We start from the raw sequence: 20,824 nt of genomic DNA on the forward strand, positions 1-20,824 counted from the left end.
CATAAGCAAGTTACCTTTACTTACTCAGCAAGGCAAGTCTGTAGTAGTAACTGATGTGTTTGTTTACCTTGTACATACAGAGGTAACTTGATATTAACTTCAAGTTGCCTTATCTACTAATATAAAATTGTCCAAATGCATTGTCGGAGATTAAAAGTCTCTGCACACTGTTTCTTTACATTTACACCTATGTACATGCAAGGCTTCTAAGCCGCCAATGTTCCATGACGTCCTCTGGAATTTAAAGAACACTTACATACAAGTTCAGAAACTTAACAGGCTGGCCAAGAGTTACCTGCGATACAGTTTAAAATTGAAAAATGTTTTCCTTATATAAGCTATATAATCATTGGCTTCATACTGTTGTCCATTTACCCCTCTTATTTGCATTGCTGTGTTTTTAGCTCTAGTTCTTCTCAGGTAGGCTGAGGGAAAATACTGGGATTTACATTCAGACAGAACTGACTCCTCCTACATGGCACATTAGCAAGTACTTAAGGTTAGAGGACACTTTCTCTAGGACTCTTATACGTGGCTTTTTAACCAGAACGGCTTTAAGTGCTTTACAAAGTTCAAAACCAGTTTGATTTTATACTAGATATAAAATTATCCAGAAGAATGTTATGTCAGCATTTTCTTACTTTGGAGCTAGAAATGTCAACATCATTGCCTAAGCATAAAGTGGTCAAGAAATACAGTTTATGGGTGTGAAAGCAGTACCACAGCATTACTTCAAAAGTTTTTGTATTGATGTAATAAATGAAAAATGTTTAAGAAAGTTTTTCTCCCCCCTCTTCGACAGTTTAATTTTTTTTTTTTTATTATTGATCCAGCCTTGAATAATGCTACTTATTTGGTAACAATTATCAGGCAAAAACAAGAGCAAGTGCCATTCTCCATTCTGATATGAATCATTCAGTAAAGTTTTGCAATATATACATTTTATCCAGCTTCTGACATTATAGGTCATCATGCCAATGAAAATTTTTAACAATACAATAAAATCTTTCAAATGGAACTGTTTATGAATGTAATTCAAGAGACCAGACAATTTAATTTCTGAAATTTAGATACTCATGTCTATAATCATTTTACATTTCACACTTCATGCTCTCAAACGTTACCCTAGAGAAGACTAAATCTTTTTGTCACATATACTATTAGAGACACTAGCCAGGTTTATAGAGTTACAGAAGACTATAATAAGATGTAAAATTTAGTAGGTAATAAGTTATGACATTTGCTGACTAAAACAATATTCAGTCTACACTAATGTTTGATCCATTCAAATACAACAAGTATTTGGATGTTATATACTACCCATTTCATATGCTTACAGTGCAAAATAAGTAAGAATTTTTTTCCTGAGCATTTAGGAAATTAAAATCCTTTTCCTTTGTCATTGATTGCAATCCATTTAAAATATACTCCCCATATACCTAGGCTTGTCAAGACTGTACAATTAAGACAGGCAAAAGTTTGTAGAGATCAGAAGCCCAATCAGGAATCAGAAAGGTTATTTAACATCTCTAAAATTTGTCCCCATTTTCAAGTCTAAGGATGTAAAAGGATTCTGACATACCGAAAAGTTCAGAAATTACATTTTTTTCCATTGACCAAACACTCCAAAATGTACAAACCTCATGCCTTCCAAAACAGAGAAACAGCCTCTATTTAAACAAATTGTAATACATATTTCAACTTACTATTCTGTAGTTAATGTAATGCCCAGTGAGCTGTGCCTCCAACAGACATAAGAGAATAAAACTTTTAGGAATGTATTTTGGGCATTTTGTAAGGAAGCTGGATTCCTTATCTTTTAATCTTTTTCTCAATAGCTACAGACCATGAGTTTCTAATTCAATCTTCTCCTCTGTTTGCAAGATACCAGGTTCTACTGGAGGAACAGGTGGTCTGAGTATAATTTCTGGACCTCCACCATAGATTGACTGAAGAAAATTCCATGTTTCTTCAGATATTTGTCCAGAATCTGCACCTGAAAACATTTTTAAAATTTTAATTACTATTTAGAATAATTCTTTCATGATTTCTTTGAAGTCCGTAACAGATACAAAAAGAAAAAAGAATATAGATTCAAATTTAAAACCCTAATCTGAATTTGTGCTTTATCTTGCCCCAACTACCAAACCCAATGACGTATTTTGTGTTAACTTTATACTTCTTGATTCTTACAACTACCTGCTCTAAACTATCCAGTATTTAACACACCTAAAGCATAAAACACATGAAGGTTCTATGATAAACATCTTATCTGATACGTATCAGTCAAGCTGACAACTGGTAGTTCTTGGTACACAGGAAACAACGATTCATATTAATGTAAGGATATGCAGTCCCATCAATTACACAGTAAAGTTCAAGGACTTGAGATTCTTGTTTCATCAAAGAAATTAATATTGACAGTAAAGAATAAAAGTGTGAGAACCACAGTGAAATTCTCAGAACCCCAGAGAGAAACCACTATTAGGACACTAACAGCTCCACTAATGCTCCTTGTATGTAGCACTGATGGGTTAGCCTGATTTCTTTTCGTTCACTGATTAAAGTCTTTGCTTATGATTCCATTCCTCTGGTTAGAGGTCCCTCTCCTGTCTCAGGTCAGCATCCAACATGATTTTCCGTAACCTTTTACAGTGGCAAAGGGCAAGTGAGCACCAGCACATCGCCCCTCTAGGGGACAGTTGAAGTGATTTCTTCACACTAACCTAGGCAGAGGACAAATTTCTATTCTATCTAAATAGACGCCCTCTTCTTTAAGCAACCCATTAAAAACCTGCCCCGCAGCAAGTTTCCCTTAATATCCTTATTAGATACTATTAATCTGTCTTCTTAAGCCTAATTTCAGCACACTCCTACCTAAAAAAAAAAAAAAAAAAAAAAGCACCATAACAAGGGGACTTCTCCCCCTACCTCCTATACTTTTCTGTCCTCACCACCTGCTCCAGTGTGCCTACTACTGTATTTTATGTATAAAAAGTTTCCAAAGAAGAAGGGTACAAAGAGCTGCACATTTTTTTTACCTACACTAACTCACCATGCAAAGCTTCATCTGGAAGTCATGATGCAGATCCTATGCTGGTACTAATGATGTTATGCCTCAGTTTTACTCATTTAGGTTCAGGTACTCAAAAAACAACTCCATCTCTGTAGGAACGGGAGTAGATCTTCACTCCCTTATCCAGATTCCAGCTCTTCTAATGGTCAGGTTTCACTGAACAGCCACAGTGAACTAATGCACTGGGATCAGGACCACTGGATCACAGAAATATGTAATACTGTACACTATTTAGTGGCACTCCCACCTCTTCTCTCATCACTTAAGAGACAGATTTTCCACAGCCTATGCATCTTCATTTCTACCCAAGTTCTAATTTGAATCAACGTAGCTGAAGTTAAGTCAACAACTGGCTAACTTGCTATCAATTATTGATTCCAAAATGATTTTTTTTTTTTTGCTACATATAAGTCAGAGGCTTTATACCTTGTATTTGAATTCTACATTAGCATTTAGATCATTAAAATGTACTGCAAAACTCATGAGTGCAAGAACTCATTCTTTTTTAAATACACTCTTGACATTTTACAACTGGTGAGGTTTACGCAGGGCCTAGTGACTTCCAGTGAACTGCCACTGGTAGGTCCACTGTATGCTGCGGCATTAAGTTAAATTGGGAAAAAATACAGTTAAATAAAGGTTAATCTTAATGCTGCAATTTTTTTTTAAGCTGAGCTACAATGAATTTAAATATTCATAGGAAGTCTAAAGTCTTCATAAAGCAGGCCATATTAGAATTTTTTTTCTCTGTACCTACAAATTAATAAATGGTATTAAGCATCTGACTGAAGAATAACAAAGAAATTTGTATCTTCACATGCTAGAGAAGTTTTTGCAATGTACAGTGGCAAGTAACTTGCAGAAAAGTGAGCAACAGCATTTTCTTACTGTGGTTTATTTCCCTGTGTTAAAAGTAGCTCTCAATTCAAATTAGGTTTCAATATTCAAATAACTACATACCGATATACGACACAGTCTAAAAGCCAAGCATCTCCCAATTTACGTTAAGAAAACCCAAATCAAACCAAGTGATACAAAGCCAAAGCACACTTTCATAATTTCAAAGTTACTCTGCACCTCCTTCTACACTCTCATCTGTACTTGGATTAGTCTACTACAGATACTAATTCTTCATTTTAAGAATAAGCTGCTCTCCCAAAAATGGGCACAACACAGATTCACTAGGAATTGCCATTTTATGATACCAGCTAAAAAAAAATTCATAGTAAGTTTTCCGAACTTCAGCAAATACATCATAAAGAGCCCAAAACTGCAGCAATATTGGACACCTACCTTGTTTTAGCACAGCATTTCCACACTTTGTTACTGCAATCTTAGTGTTATCAATAGGACCAGGAGGATCTAGTGTGACAGAAAGATGATTAAAATTGGGAGAGCTGAAAACAAACAGCAGGTTGGAGGTTCTATTTTCAAATGGAAGGAGAAATAGCTCGTTTGTTTACTGCTTGTTCTTGTGCTGCTTAACAGTACATTCTAAGTTGTTAAAAGATATTCAGAATCCTAATAAAAAGCAAGTTTTTCAAAGCATTCATGATTACAGTAAGTCTTCAAGCAACAAAATACACAAATTAATCCTAATTCTTACCCCTAGCAAACTTGTCCTAGAGCAGACTCAGACAAGATTGTTGAACATTTTATCAGTGTTTCCATTTCAAAACTTTACAGCCACCGAAAGTAGGCTAAAGTGATATTATTATAATTGTTACTCAGTTATCTATGAGTTTAGGTTGTGACAGTGAGGTCACCTTTCCTCCAGAAGCTGTAGCATTATCTATCAGTTGACACAGCAAGATCCATCCTCCCTTGTACTTAGATCCAATTCTCCTGCTGCTGCTAACAGCAAACCCCATGCAAACAGGCAACATTCTTTCCACAACTATCCCATTATTCATTCTTGTGAATTATTTGACTATATTCTGTAATCTGGTCCCCGGATATATTCGTAACGTATAAAACCTGTGCCTTAGACATTCGTTTTAAGAGCTTTTGTTGCCATCTCAATCTGTTCTTCTTCTTCTACAGCCTTCTACCAAAGCAGAAACAATGTACTTAAACAGTACTACTAAATGACAGCAAAAAAGAAAAGATTACCCATATTTTGAAATGGAGCACAACTTACCACTGTCTTTACCCTTTACAAATCCTTCCCATTCTCTGAACCATTGCATACTGATGCAGTAAAACGTTGATGGAGATTCTTCTTCTTGGAATGCTCTATTAAGCTGAAAGGAAAAAGAACCTGTGTTTTTCTGCTTTTTTTTTCTTTAAACTACTGAATGCTTTTAACCACTGTAATTATTAACAGCATAATATTACACTGCTACAGAACATTTTAAAGAACTACTGACCATCAGAACACTGAACATCTGGTGAATCACCGAGGTGAGATTTTGATGTAGTTGTAGCCTTCATATTAAACGATGATTTATTCTTTAATTGAGAATTTATTTATTTTTTCCTGAAAACAGCAACAAGTTCTTCTTAAGCACAAGTGCTTACCCATCAAACACTACTGGATAATTACTGTGAAGGCTGAACTTGCAAGTAGCAAAAGAAATTAAAAAACTTATTTTTGTAAAATAAAACAGTGTTTTGAAAGATTTGCTCCATAATTTTATGGAACGTTCTTTGTGTGAACTGTATCTTCATCTATGTTTGATTTTCCCCTAATACTTTGTACAGATGCCAGTACGATTCCAAACAAGGCATGGTGAACTAATGCACTGAGACTTTTCATTACTTTTCTTTGCTTCAGTTTAAAAAACGCGAAGTATTTTTTGTTCCTACTATTTTAAAATTAAAAAAAATTAAAAAAAATCACATCCTGGTTTTCTGCGTTTCTGTTGCAAGGCAATGTAACTAACTGTATAAATTAAAAAAAACAGCTAAGTAAAGAGTCTCAGTTGCATTTAATGAAATTTGTTTCTATCATTGTAAAAAAAATATTTTTTTATAATTAAGATTTGAGGAAGTTTAACATTTTATTCTTTTTCAGACTACAGATCTTTTCACAATGTTATTAAGAAACATGCAAAAAGTCACTTAAACCTTTAAAACCATTCTCTTTTAGCTCTGTAATAATATAGCTATACTTCCCCCGTGAAGCCATGAACCTAAAGCATCAACACAACTTCTTAAGATTTCAGATAGAATAAGTTTTGCAACCATTCCCTATATAGAGGATAACAGAATTTTCTGTCTGCTAACCAGTAACAATACTTGCACAACAGTGCGCATATAATCATTGTTTATGCTGGAAAAATACTGATTGCTAACGTAAATTAGGTTGACTCAATGTTGTTAATAATAATTACTATCCAGTGGTAACCCAGACTAAAGAAAAACCAATTATTAAAAAGTTCAAATAGCAGTTAAAATATGGAAAAGCTGACACAATCTCTGAAGTGTGATTAAAGCACAGACAGAACTGAAACAACAGCTGCAATTCTATTTTCCTCCCTCTCATGAATTAAGATAGCAGAAATGGGACTCCAATACCTCTGCATTTATTTTCACTGAAAACTTCAAAACACATTTTTGGTTTAAGAATTACAAAATCATTACTAATAGTTATTTTACCAGACTCACGCACATAATCTGTAACTCATGGAAAATATAGTAGCTGCTTGATATTAATTTTACAGATCCATTACAATCCTAAAGTATTTACTTCACACTGAATTATTTATGTTTGTTTATGTCTCTAATGATATTTTTAAAATTAGAACTAGAGATAAGGATTATGATTAACTTTTTGTTGGCACAGTATTATTGCACTTAAACCTTATCAGATTGCACAGAACAGATCACTGGCAGTGTATAAAGCTCATGTGGCTGCATTCTGTTTCCATACTATAAAAACGCAATTTAAGAAACACATTAAACATTTTCTCTAAGTACATTTCCATATCAACAGTTATCTGGGATATCACAAGAACATTACTGTTGCCAACAGGGAAGAAGGGATTCTATATAGGTATACAGATATTTAATAAAGTCCATTTGTTACAGGAATCACCTATGCACTTCTGGTAACCCCTTGGGTCAAGTCATGAATATCAGGTGATGTCAAAAAGCAGAATGAGTAAGTGTTTACTTTTTTACCCGAATAAACATTTCCAATTCATTTTTCCTTCTTTTTTCAATTCTTTCAGACTCTATTTGGCAGGTGTGACAAACATACAGATGGTTAACAGCTGGTCCTCCTCCATACCTGCAGTAAGTAAAAAACCATTAACCTTGTGGAAAATACCATGTAAAAAGATCATGCACCTATAGACATTTCAAGTGTCAGCTTCTTATAATACGTAACAGAAGTCTGATACACGCCAGTCACACTGATCCACAAATGCAATAATTTATTTTCCTAGTAATATTTTGTACTGCATCCTAAGATATAACCATCTTTCAAGTTCTGACAGCCAAAAGCCAGTTCAAACCATCTCAAACTCCACTGTATCACATACTTCAAAAGGCATTACTATGGCAAGAACATGCCAGTGAGCAAGTATTGTTATATATACTCCATGTGTGATTTTATTAAAGGCCTCTAAGAAACAGCTTATGGAAATGTTCCAGCCAGTTCTATCTTAACCATGTTCCTCCATTCCATTGCAGGCTCTTCATCAGTTTGCTACCTCCCTGACACCAGCCTATAACCTTGTTTATTGTTTTGTTCTTAAAAAGTTATTCTCCATGACCGTCCCCTCCATATTTTCCTTGTGTGAAACTGCACACATGGAAGTCTTCAGGGGCACTGTTATTGAGCAGCACAGGAGACATGTATCTCTATATGTGTGTGTGTGTGTGTGTGTGTATATATATATATATATATGCATAATTATGAACATGGGCAGCATTTGCTAGTCTGGAAACTACTAGCCTGATAAAGAAAATATTCTTGAATAACTAGCAGCCTTAAGAGATGCATTTACTACAACAGAAAAGTCAGGTTAAAATATGCATTGAGATAAGGATATTCCAGGTTCTACTTCCTAGCTGAATAGTTATTTTTGTCAGAGCTGTATTCTCTTCAAATTTTGTTTCTCTTCTAAAACCTCAGATTTTATTCCAAAAATCTTACATTAAATGAGATAAAAGAGAGTGCTTTTAAGTATAGCAACATGAATTAAAGTTCAAAATATGAAAGTTCTTAAGCAAGAGTGAAAAAGAACTATGTTTACTTAGTGAATAAAATTAAACAAAAATCTGCCATGGAAAGCATTGCTTTTTTTTCCTCTTTTAGACTTGTATGTTTGTCAGTCCATAAAAGCAATTTGAGATGCTATTTGTTTCCCCCAAATACAGAAGTGTTGTATTTTAACTGAAAATTAAAGCATTGTTTCAGTACAACAGCACTTGTACATACAAGTTTTTTGGTATATATTCAATCATCCCAACTTGACAAAGACATATGTTTCATAAAATGGTCACCTACCACTTAAATTGCACCTCTGAAGATGACACTTTGTCTTTAGACTGCACTGATCAGTTCACAAGTTTTTAACTGAAATAAGTCAAGCATGGATTATACTATATCATCTCGAAGCAACTCTGACCCCAAAGTATTTGGAATTGAATAGGAGCAGTGCTACGTGAGCAGCAAAATAAATGTGTTTGGGACACGGATTGGCAATTGGCATCCTAGACGAATATATCCTTTTCCTTAATGCTATCTCAGTAAAAGTCAGCTTCCACCACAGTTGGCTTCCTCACCCTGAATTCTCACCCACTGCAGCCACGGTACACTCTCATAATTCCCAGATAACAGCAAGACGAAAAGCAAAACGTAGTTGCTTCAGACCTAATCTGTGCTGAAGGATGCATGCGTCAGTCAGGAAGCCAGACAGAACACGCAAATGTTTAGCAGTAACAATTCATACCTCTTTTCCACCTAGTAGATTACTCTCAAAATCTGGAGGACCCTATCATCTCTGGGACTTCTACCTTTCTATCAAATGATTGAAGTTTGACATCTTGTTAAAAAAGTTTATAGAGAAGGGAAATTAATGAGAAGTTTAAAAACATTTTCCTTCAGATTCAACAAATATTTCTGCATACAGAAAATGGATAATGCCTTTGTCAGTTGGAAGAAAAATTCAGTACATCTAGGAAAGTGGAAATAAGCTGGCAATAGTATTGTTTCTATTTTTCACTTGTGTCCATTGAAACTTTAAAACAAAAAAAACCCAACCCTTTACCTATAGTGCTTAGATGGCAGGAAATGAACAGCTAGAAGTATTTAATGCAACTGCAATAGAGAGTCCTTAGGTCATCAGCAAAGCTCTTCTGCAGCATTTTGTTACTTTAAAAGGAGACACATCTTGTAAGAATCCGTCCTTTATAAGCAAGCACTTAAACCTGACCTACATTAAAAAGTGTGGAGTAGTTTTGAGGAATACTTAGAATCTACGTTATTTTGAAGCAGTACTGGCAGCTGAGGCTATGGATTCAAAGCCAAAATAAAAGAAAAGCTGTCTCCAGCCAACAAGAGAACAGGAAGCTGATACAGAGAGCTCTTTCAAAATACCTCTTGCAAAGCATACTTTTGCTGACCTACTTTGTGTCATTTTGTACATACCATACATGCTTATTGGTTTAATACTGAAGTATTATCCCAGTAACACACTACTTTATGTAGTCTTTTAGCATTACTTTGCACAAACAAATTACATAAATTGGCCGTTTGCAATCCCTTCACTTAGTTTGTGCCTAAAGTATATTTATATTTTTCTGAGCCACTAATTCTGAAGTCTGATGTTGCTGTTTGGCGCATGTTTGCTCAAACCGTATCACTGGATTTTTTTCCAGTTACAGTACAAAACTTACCTGCTATACAGATTATCCCATATATTTTGAGGTAGCATTACAACTAGGTCCTCTATGAAATTAGCTTTGTGTGGAGGAACACCTGCAGAAGCAATGGAGGGGAAAAAAAAAAAAAAAAAAGAGAAAGACTTGTGGATTTTATTGGGGGGGTGGGGGAGGAGGAGACTATATTAGAGGTTTCTAGATAAAAAAAATACAACCTTTCAATGAATTCAGAGGAATGATGTGAAACAAGTTGTACCATAGTATAACCTATTACTGTATTTAAAGAGACAACTCTAATTTCAGTCTCTTATGAGGCTGAAAAGTTTATAAAAAGCAGAAGCAAACTACATGAAAGATTAAAATTAAAGGGCTAGAATCCTTTTTAGATACCTATTGCAAAATACTTCTTATGGTATACAAATGTTAAGGTATTAAAATGTTAAAGAGTTATTAAATATTTTGTTTATGCATGTAAACACATTAGCAAACTGTCTATTCAAAATTCAGTTATTTGCTGTAGACCTTTTTGAATTACTTCAAACAACATGAATTCTTGAAAGTAGCAAAATTTTGAGGGAGGCAGAAATAGAGGGGCTTGCAGAATTAGAAGCGTTGAGTTGAAGCACATGGTAAGCAGCAATGTGCTATGCAGGAATTCTTTTGAACAGGGAAAATCTAGTAATTCGGGCACTCGTACAACAAGAATCATCTGCTGTAACCCTGCAAAAGGAAAGCTACAGCCACAAGGGCTCACATGTACACACTCCGCAAATTGCTACAGGGGCACAATATTCCTATGTTAAAAGTTTGGTTCAGCAACAGGGGCAGCACCTCCAACTGCTAATCTAATACAGCTGTATTTTTTATTAGAAAATAGGTATAAGAACACCACATAGTAATGATTTCTTGGAATGTTAGCACTCAAATATGGATATTTCCCCAAATATGTTTTGTTTAAAGCAATTCTCTCATTTTTATTAACATATAGCACAAAGTAAAATTTTTATGCTCTTATACAAAATATACAGAATTACTACTCTATTTTCACACTGCTATGCACTGGATACTCTGCATCAGACCAATTTCTTGTTCCGCAGCTTTCAAACCTTCTTGTTGCTTCTAGCACGTAGCTGAGAAAAAGATTTAGATTGGCAGACCAAAGTATTAAGGATGATGATAAAGTGACAGGATTTTTAAAAACGGGAATATACATGTTTAGGAAGCAAGCAGATAAGCCAAACTGTTCCTCTTTAAGGATCAAGAAAGCTTATAAACAAAATCAAATGTGCAGCGAAAAGAAAAAAAAAATAGGGTAACTTCACACAGTATCATTTCCAACTAGTCAGCTACTAAGAGAAATAATTTACTTACAAGTTATAGTTCTAATTTACCTAAGAAGTTACAGCAGTTATAATATGAACTTACTATATTCAAATTCCTTTAATTAAAACAAGCATACATCCCTGTATAGCTACAAGCCGACAGACAAATTCTTTTTAAATGATACTCAGTTACAGTCTCACCTCCATGCATACAGAGAAAGTCATTATTTGAAATTGGTCCTGGCTCTGCAAAAGTCTTGAATTTATTTAACCACTGTCTGGAAACATAGAACTGCAGAAGACTTGGTTCCATCATATTCAGTAGACCTGATATCCTCCGTCTCTCTCTCTGTGCTTCTTCACTGCTCTTTCTATTACCGAAACAGAAATAATTAAACAAATATATATCCCGGCATACAGTGCAGATAATTTACTTTGTGAAAAGAAAACTGTACTTTCAAGTAAATTAGCTGGGCCACATCTATACTTCAAAGTTCTACTAGCATGAAGGAATTGACTTAGCACGTGATAAAACTTGCACCTTTTAGGCACAGCCAGAGCCACCAGCTAAATGTGTGGCAGGAACCCAGACTGTCACATTACAGAACCATGTGTGACAAAAGTCCATACAGTTAGCACAAAGTGTGAAGGGCAGCAAAACTACTTGCTCTGTTAAACCTATGCTTGTCTGTAGTTCTGACAAGCCATGGCACAGGTGTTATGCTTACAAGAAAACTTTTGCCTGCTTAGTTCAACAACTCAAAAGACCCCTGACAGTTCCCATTCAACCTACCAGCCTAAGAAAGCAAATAGTTGGACTGCAACAGAGACAGCAGACTATACTGCAGAGGTGATTACTGCCACAGGAGAAGGAGGTAAGGCTCTGCCCATCTGATCTATGCATCTTTCGAGCTAAAGCTTTGCAAGCTGTTGGGCAGATGTTCCTCACTTACCTTCAGAAGTAAGGTTGAACAGTAAGTAGATCAGATAATTCCCCTACTTCTCCTGTATTACCCTACCTTTCTCATTGAGGCTGTTGCTGCTGTCCAACTGGAAGTATCTCTGCTCTCGTGTTTTTAGGTTGAATAGAATCTCTCTTCTCCAAAACCAGGTTTGAACCATTCATTCCCATCCTCCAAAACCCTGAACTGAAACTTCACTCAGCATCACACAAAAGCTGGGTCACCTCAGTTAATTTATGGAGTCAAAGTTGACTCAAATAGCTGATAGAAAAACTTCAGGTAGACCTAATGGCTATAGCAACAAGGCTATTTATAGTATAACAAAACAAGACTAAAAGAGTAGGAAAAAACCAAATGCTATGAACCCAATTAAAATACATTACCTGTTTAAATTCAGATCAAAATTATTTAATAAAAACCTTAAAAGTCTGAAAATGAAATTCAAGTACATAAGTTCACTTTCCAGCTGTAATTTAAAAATGCACACAGATCTCCACTAAGGTTTCTAAAATGCGCTGAAAGAACATCTATTTTGTGTGTGTGGTAGTGTTTTGTGGGTATATTTTTTTTTAAAACCAAATTTTATGAATGCTGTTCTTTTATTATTTATTTTAATACATTTGCCCACAATCCTGTGCAGTGTTCTTTCTTGGCAATACAGCATGACCTCCACATTCCTTTTAAAGGACCTACTGAGTCAGACTCACAGGCTTAGCTCAGACAGTGGCAGGTACAAGTGCTCCTAATGAAAGTTAAAACATTCTCAGAACACATCTCGTTTCTTGTGCAACTCTGACACAATCTATTATTTCGCTGTCAACTTTTAGTGGAAATTTGATCTTAGTACCAGAAATTTAGAATTTGAAATTGAGTTAAGTTGCTTTTATTATTTCAAGTACAAAAATTCCTTAGATTGAAGATGATAATAACATGACTTCTTGCCTTTTGTTTCAACTTTCAGGAAAAGACCAGCCTGTAAATTCCCTGAAATTAAATTACAACACAGTAAAACCTCTGTTGTTCCACATCCCATCTGCTAAAGACTTTCCACAATTCCCTTTAGAGCTCTAACAGTTGGTGTCTGTGTGCAAAACCTCCCCCCGTGTGCAGAATTCCTTTCTTCTAATTGAAAACAAGGTAATTGGTGGTCAGTTCTAACAGCTGCTTAAAGTTCTCTTTCTAGTCATCTCGCTATACTTTATTTATGCAGATTTAATTTTCATTTTAAGTTCTATACATGTTTTAGCAGTGATAGAGCAAGTGTTAAGGACATAACTGAAGGATTAAGTCTCTCCAGCAGAGGCTTTTCTGGTTGGTCAAATTCTTCCACTGTAATTCTTATGGGGCAGCTAATTTCTGAAAGCTGCTCAACCACTTAAAAAGTTATTTACATACCTGACTAATATGCGTATGATCGTACTTTTAATTTCTTACCTGTAGAAGAGAACATAGGCTTCTGCATTTTGCACTGTGGATTCCGATACTTCTGTGACACTCTGGTCATCAAATTCATACCACAAATTATTTAAATTGTTGCGACAATAAGCTATATAATGTCCACCTGTAGTGTTAGAAGCAAGAGTTATTAAAAAGTGTCCAGATCTGCCCATTTTACTTCCTTTTCATGTATTGCATATTAAGTCCAAAAAAAGCAAGTCTTAAATGGGAGAAACATTAAATCATTAGCAAACAGGACCTGGATATTAACTTCTCTCAAACTCAGGATCAGCTTTTTTTTCCTGAATTTCTATCAGCTAGTGGAAAGTTGGACACTGCTTTCAGCATATTCTTGAACTCTTCAAACAGCTTGTTGTCTAACGCACTCCTGAACCATGATATTCAAATCAGAGTAAGACTGTCTGAACAATTTACCCTAATCAGTTTCCACAATGAACTCTTCAAATGTTTGCATGCTTTATAATAGAAATTAGCATAGATGGGTAACAGCTACATGATATCAAGACCATACTTAACTGTGGTTTGAAGACTATTCATAATATATTTTAAATTGTTACTATTTTTAAATACATATTCAACTGTCAATAATTAAATAATCAAATATCTACTAAACTAATTATGAGAAGCATCATTCAGCAAGCACTAAACGGAAGATGAAAAAGCATCCAGAAAAAATTGAAACAACTTCATCTAAACAATGGATACCTCAAGTCTGGGGAGTAGGAAGGGATGGGTAACTTCTGGAGAAGTCTATAAAGTTTCTGGCTTCAAACTTTTCTTTCTCCTATTTTCCAAATCTTATAAATACTAAAAGCACTTGGGCAGGAATGAGCGTGACATATAGCAATAAGATGGTCATTCAGCTACTAATCACTACCCATAAATAGCAGTTACTGCCTATTTTGGGGTAAATTGGCAGCGATCATTCAAGAAAACATCTTTTAAAAAAAATTACTGGCATCTTTGTGGTGCTTTGTGAACTCTTTCCAAAAAATAAGGCATACAAAGCATCGAAACTCTAGACAAACAACAGCTGTATAGAACAGCTGATCAACTGTTCACTTGCTGGCAAATAACATTATTTGTACATTTATACTGTTCACTTTCAATAGTACATATAGTTTTTTTACTTAATATTCCAGGATCTGTTAATTTTTTTCCACCTACAATTTTATTTAGGTATGCCATACAATTTCAAAGATGTGTCAACTCTTTAAGAGCAAGCTATCTTATGGTTCAAGGTAAAAATCACAGCATTTATCTTTCACATTCTATTTACCAATGCTCTTCTATTTACCCTTCAGTATATGGATATCATCCTTAAACAGACGTGCTGATGTGAATATCAACTGCAAAGACAAAACAATCAACCTCATACTTACTGCTGGCAGTTCCATGATGGCAGATGACAGATAGGAGATCATAAGTCACTATTTGAGCTGGACTGTCCTTTGCAAGGAAAGGCTGAAGATCAAGGCCTTCCAAGGGAAAAGACACATGGGTCCCAATTTTTGTGGAAAACATAAGTTCATGTCTAAATCTTTTGAGATGAATGCACAATATCTGTAAGAAAGATCGACAGATTCACTCAAGAACTATACATGCTACTATTTGATATTTAATAACTACACTATTCATGCCATCTTTTCCTTTTATCATCCCAAAAGGATCACTTTTCTTTATGGCCTGAGGCAACTATCACAAGCTCTGTGTGCCATAGATTTTTTTTTTTTTTTTTTTTAAATCAATTGTGGCTCAAGGAATTAGAAATGAATTTGTAATTATCAAAGCCTTATCTTACTGACAGTATTAAAAAAAAAAAAAAAAACAGTCCTGAACAGTTACTAACACTGATGCAGCAATGAACAACATACTTTTTCTCTTCCTCAATGCACCTATTGCAAAATCTTGTCACAAAGGACATTAATTCTTCTTGATTATTGCAGCCATCAACTCATGTTTTGAAGTGTAAGATTGGATTACTTTTAAAATGTAATTTTACAAGCATTACTTATAGAAAAGATTTCCAGTCTGGCTGTGGTATTTAGTTCTATGATCTAGAGTATAAATAAGTTCTGCAGGCTGATAGTAACAACATAGAAAAAACCCATTCTTCTAACTTTACTTTTCATGTACAAGGTTCACTTTCTTACAGGGTGAATAATCAAACGTTGCTCACATTCTTAAAACAAATGCCAATATGAAGATACGCTTTCATCATATAATATTATAAACACAATTTACTCCATGCAACTCATTAGTCTTACCACATTCCTAATCATGCAGAAAAAGTGCTTTAAAGTGCATGTAGTAACAGTACCTCAGGAAATTTTTGCACTTTGCAGAATTTCACTCCATTTCTTAACCTAAGCAAAGAAAAGAAAAAACAAACAACAAAACAACCAATACTTAGTTCTGAAAAGGTTTTATTTTATTGTGCTAGATCAGCAAAAGTCTAAGCTGAACCCAAAATATTTCTGGAATGTAGACTAGACATGGAGTAGCCAAAATGATACAAATGACAACACTTCAGAAGAAAAGACAATCTGTACTGCTGAAAAATTCAAAGCAGCAAGTACAGATAATCAAGTTCCATCTAGATAAGTTTTTCTTAGCATAAAGGAAAGAACTTCAAGTTTCATGAAAGCTCATTATTCAGCAAAAGAGAAAAAAGAAACGAACTAAGTTTATTTAAGAAATTACCTACAGCAGATCACCAGTTATATAACAAGGAATAACACTCTTTTACCATAAAGAGTTTTGAGCAGCCTTCAGAACCACTTCTGTTTCTTGGTTCTTTAGTATTTAAAGCCATAGTATTTATTTATTTTTAACACACTTAAGTGATCTACTGCATATTAATGAAAACCTGCTAGTAACATAGAGGGCTAAAAGCTTTTATTTTATCAACCAAAAACAATTTAGAAAGGTCTAAAATTGTAAGGAACGTGAAAAAGAGTTAGGCACATTTAGTTTGCAATATGGTACAGTGAGTCAGTACAGTGCTTCCTGACTCCTGCACCTTTGTAATACTAAATTTCTGAAAGCCAGAACACAAGGTAGTATCAAAAGATTAATAGTACTGTGACATATCCAAGAGAAATAAATGCCTCTTGACTAACAGAAGCATTGAAGCACTCAAATTAAGACAAGTTAAAACAAAAAAAGATAAAAGCCAGCTTACTTTTTACACCTTCCACAGCTGTACATGTTATCACCTACAAATATCAAGGGAAGAACAACAGCCATTATTCTCTAAATCCAAATAGTTATCCTTCAAGTGCATACATTTGATATATAAAAGTTTCAAGGGAATTTATCTTTAGGTTGCATTCAATATTTAACAGTCGTAAGAGTGCCGACATAGCAACTAAATAGAAAGGTTCTCAGGTTTTATGCTTTCAACTATGAAGCAGTAGAGCATAATCTGAAGAGACAATGCTATATAATTTAAAAGGGAAATCCAAATTAAGGTTATGAGAATGAGTATTAACATAGTGGTTTTTGAAATTTTTATGAACCTTCAGTTGATACCATTTCATTAAACCAAATTCAGATTTACCTGACATTTCTAAAGCAGCTTTTATGGGCATTTCTTTCCTCAAATATTCAGTTGAGTGAGAAGCTTACCTTTTTGAAATGAATGATCCCGTAAGAGCAAGGAATGACTGTATTATGGTCTAATTGTATTGAAGTGGCCTTTGCTCAATTGTATAACGCTAAGAAGATATTAATCATCTCATTGTGATAGGAGGAAAAAAACCCCAAAGAAACATGTTCATGTAATTAACCTCTTACCCTTGAGCTCATCTCTGGCGAAAAAGGCAGCAAGACAATCTTGTAAGGTTACAACTGGACCCCAAAACCAGCTAGGGACACATGAGACAACAAACCTGAAACATCATTGACAGAAAAGAAAAAAAACCAACAAATGTTCTGCCAGAAAAGCAGAAACTGGAATTTCAAAATAGATGAATAAATAAACCAAGGTAAGTATTATTTACCTTTTGAAATATTCCATAAAAAAAGCTATCCATCCCTGGGGGGCATATGCTTCTCCACATGACCCTGCCTTGACTAGAGATGTCTGATGACTCGCAGAATGGAGTTTAGCAAGATCTTCCTTCCCTGGAATAGGCAAGGACAGATCCTGAAAAGTCTCCAGGGTTACAGACAGCTGAAGAAGAAAACAAATGAAACAAAATAAGAGTTAAGCTTGAAAAGAAACAGCAATTAAATTGAATTCTGTAAAGCTCACCAGTAACTACTAAGTCACTGTATAGTTGAAAAGTCCACTAGGTAGCAAATTAATTATAAATAAGGAGATGTAAGAATTCATTTTCTAAAAAAGAGGAAGAAAAAATAACATTTTAGACTGAACTTGCACATTGTTATCACTGAAGCATTGTTTTTTAAGTTGTTATTAATTATTTGTTTTCCTACCAGTCATAAAAAGCACTATGATTTTTGCCTCAGGCTCCTGTTATACAAGCTAGTTTCAGAAAGCTTCAGCCCATTGTTTTGACAGTATTTTACTTTGACATTATCTTGACCTGATGTAACTGGATCTGCTGCAAGGAGACCCAGCTGTGCATTTTCTTTCTCCCATGCTTGATTTAGTGATCACATAGTCACAGAGTAAAACATCAAGCAAACTCTAAAAATTCTTATTTGTTTTTTGAACTTGTTCACCAGATTACCCTGAGGTCTCAGTATTCTTAGATCTAAAGCAAGGGAAGCAGTAAGGGCATGCAATTGCATCAGGGTTAGGTTTAAACTTTATGTTGAGAAACTTGTCCCCAGTGCAAAGATTTGGATATCCAATATTTGCTATTATTGCTTTGAAACTAAAGTGGTCCACTAGACATGTTTAGACAATTGACTTTTTTTAAATGATCACATGTGCTGTTCTAAGTAATTCTATCAGGAAACAGTACAGAAAAAAATCAACTGTTCCTGTATTGCACCACATCTTGCAGTAGAGGACAACTTCAGAAAGCAGTTAATGATTCATATAACCTGTAAAATTAAGTGTCTTTACCTGGATTTTTTGAAAGACATGCGTTTTCTTAGCCTCAATCTACCCGATAAGACGGTTATAGCAGTATGACTGGACTACTGTGTTTTGCTTTTCTTTGTAACATGTACCTGAGAACTTATGACAGCAGCAGGTATGCATTAGGATATTCAGAACATTACTAGAAACTAATCATACCTAAGTGAAGCTGAAGAGCAAGCCTCTTTCTCCATCCTTGCTGTAAACCAATTCTCAAAATGCTATTTTTCAGCTCTGAGTAAACATCCAGATCAATGAAAGCAAGCTAGTCTAAACACAAAGTGCTGGTAGTAGCTGCTATTACTATTTGAGTGAACTAGTGTAAAACAACCTAACCTTCTGAGGAAATCTGCCACAAAAGAATAAAGTTACCAGAGAACAACTGTATTCGTAAAACCATAAGTATTTGTGTTAGGGAAAAAAAACATATCAAAAGCTAGAACTTCCCCTCCTTACTCACCCGATCACAAGTCAAGCACTGTACTGAGCTTATTATAGTCCCATCAAATATATCAGAGATAACACTCCTGTACTTCTTGCGCTTCTTCCTTTTTGGCGATGATACAGTTGAAACTATAAAATGACAAAAATAAAATGCTGAAAGTAAATCAAGATACAGTGGATTCTGATTTCCTTCAACTTTGCATAATAGAATTAGAGATCACACATATTTAGGATTAAATTATGAGCCAAGCCTTGTTTTCTATTTACTAAATATTTCTTAGAAATTACACAACCAGATTACTGCTAGTACCAGGCAATTCACGTAGCTTCCTCAAGCAGTTTATAGGGGACAAACACCAGAAAGTTTTGCCTCTCTTTAAGTAAAAGTCAAACTGCCAGTCTTGAAATCTACAGCCTACTGCCAAGAGATTCATCTTGGCAGTAATCCCCCAAGGTATAAACTTAAAAAGGCACATTCTATCTGACATTTAATTTGATCACATCTTTCCAGGAAGTTTTAACCATGTTGGGCTGAAGAGCTCATACACAAGCTTATTGTATCACAACACTGATGACACTGGGTTGAAGCAGACTAGATTTATTACTAGAGTCCAGCCTAACAGCAGCTGATTAAAAAAAATAAAGTAAAACTCCAAGCCAATGACATGTGCTTCACACCCAAATCCACTGCTAATTAGGTAAACACACCAGAGCAGTCTCTTGGGCTCTATAGATTACTGGAATGGTAGGCTAAAATGAAGACCACAAAATCTCTTCTGGAGTCAGTACATTACCCAAGAGACCACTCAAAAGTGTCGCATGAGTCAAAGGCAAACTCTGCCAAAATGCTGACAGCCAGTCAAGATAGGCAGTGAAACATGGAAATAATTACAGTGAAAAGGAAACTGAATTACTCCAATAAATCTTTCATATAGAACACAACCTCGCAAGGCTCCTTTGTGCATAAAGAGTTTGCCCATAAGCAAGTACTCTTGTCTCTTTACTGTCCAGCAGTATTATATATTCTCTCTGTATCATCCCATACCTAGAAAGGTGTCTAAAACAATAGAAAAGTCTGAATTCAAAAGTATCTCTAGCAGAAAGAACAGCCGTTAGAAGTAATCTGACAAACCCTCTTTTCCACAATGCATCACCACATTTTATTTATCATGGACACGAACTGCCTCATACAGCCTTTTGCCCAGAATTCTCTGAGGTTCCTTCTAATCACTTATTTTGCCACTACACTGCTTTAAAATGGTTCTAAAGTCTTCATTTATCAGTGATGTGGAGGATATACTGTATTTATCCGTACTAACAAACAGCAGGAAGAAATGGAAGACACTGACAAGCAGGGGCATCTTAGAATTGTGAAACCCAACAGACACCACATGCTTTCAGCAAGTGGGAAATGGAAGAGAAGAAGGGAATAAGTGTGTTGTAATTAGTTATTAGCCCCCAGACACAAGTCCTAGCACACTCGGGAATTCCCCTAGCATTATGGGGAATTAAAAAAAAAAAACACCACCTTGTGAGCTTGCAAATGGCTGCCACACTATTCCCCTAGTCAGTTCTACTGTATACATATCTATTCCCTCAATACTCAATAAAGATGACCAGGAGTTAAATTATTAGGAAGTGAAAAAAACCAGTAGTCTAGATTGGAAGGACC

The 20,824-nt window shown here is 35.1% G+C and overlaps 1 protein-coding gene across 2 annotated transcripts in view; it reads right to left on the reverse strand.

Annotated features, from left to right (window-relative positions):
• Nucleotides 1–794: 794 nt before the first annotated feature.
• Nucleotides 795–20,824, reverse strand: part of USP33 (ubiquitin specific peptidase 33) — a 43,108-nt gene continuing 23,078 nt past the window's right edge. Inside the window, exons 12-24 of one of the 2 annotated variants that reach the window (XM_009580304.1) lie at nt 19,169–19,281; nt 17,657–17,829; nt 17,451–17,545; nt 16,837–16,870; nt 15,973–16,018; nt 15,035–15,215; nt 13,629–13,755; nt 11,434–11,603; nt 9,926–10,007; nt 7,202–7,310; nt 5,217–5,319; nt 4,370–4,438; nt 795–1,996 (exon numbers count right to left, since the gene is read on the reverse strand). In XM_009580304.1, the coding sequence (XP_009578599.1) occupies nt 1,839–1,996; nt 4,370–4,438; nt 5,217–5,319; nt 7,202–7,310; nt 9,926–10,007; nt 11,434–11,603; nt 13,629–13,755; nt 15,035–15,215; nt 15,973–16,018; nt 16,837–16,870; nt 17,451–17,545; nt 17,657–17,829; nt 19,169–19,281 (1,460 nt within the window). In that variant the 3' untranslated portion in view covers nt 795–1,838. Of the gene's footprint in view, nt 1,997–4,369; nt 4,439–5,216; nt 5,320–7,189; nt 7,311–9,925; nt 10,008–11,433; nt 11,604–13,628; nt 13,756–15,034; nt 15,216–15,972; nt 16,019–16,836; nt 16,871–17,450; nt 17,546–17,656; nt 17,830–19,168; nt 19,282–20,824 lie in introns of those variants that run through there. The other variant, XM_009580305.1, reaches the window with a different exon arrangement.

The sequence above is a fragment of the Fulmarus glacialis genome, unplaced genomic scaffold (assembly GCF_000690835.1).
Source record: "Fulmarus glacialis isolate BGI_N327 unplaced genomic scaffold, ASM69083v1 Scaffold31706, whole genome shotgun sequence".
Classification (NCBI taxonomy): Eukaryota; Metazoa; Chordata; class Aves; order Procellariiformes; family Procellariidae; genus Fulmarus; species Fulmarus glacialis.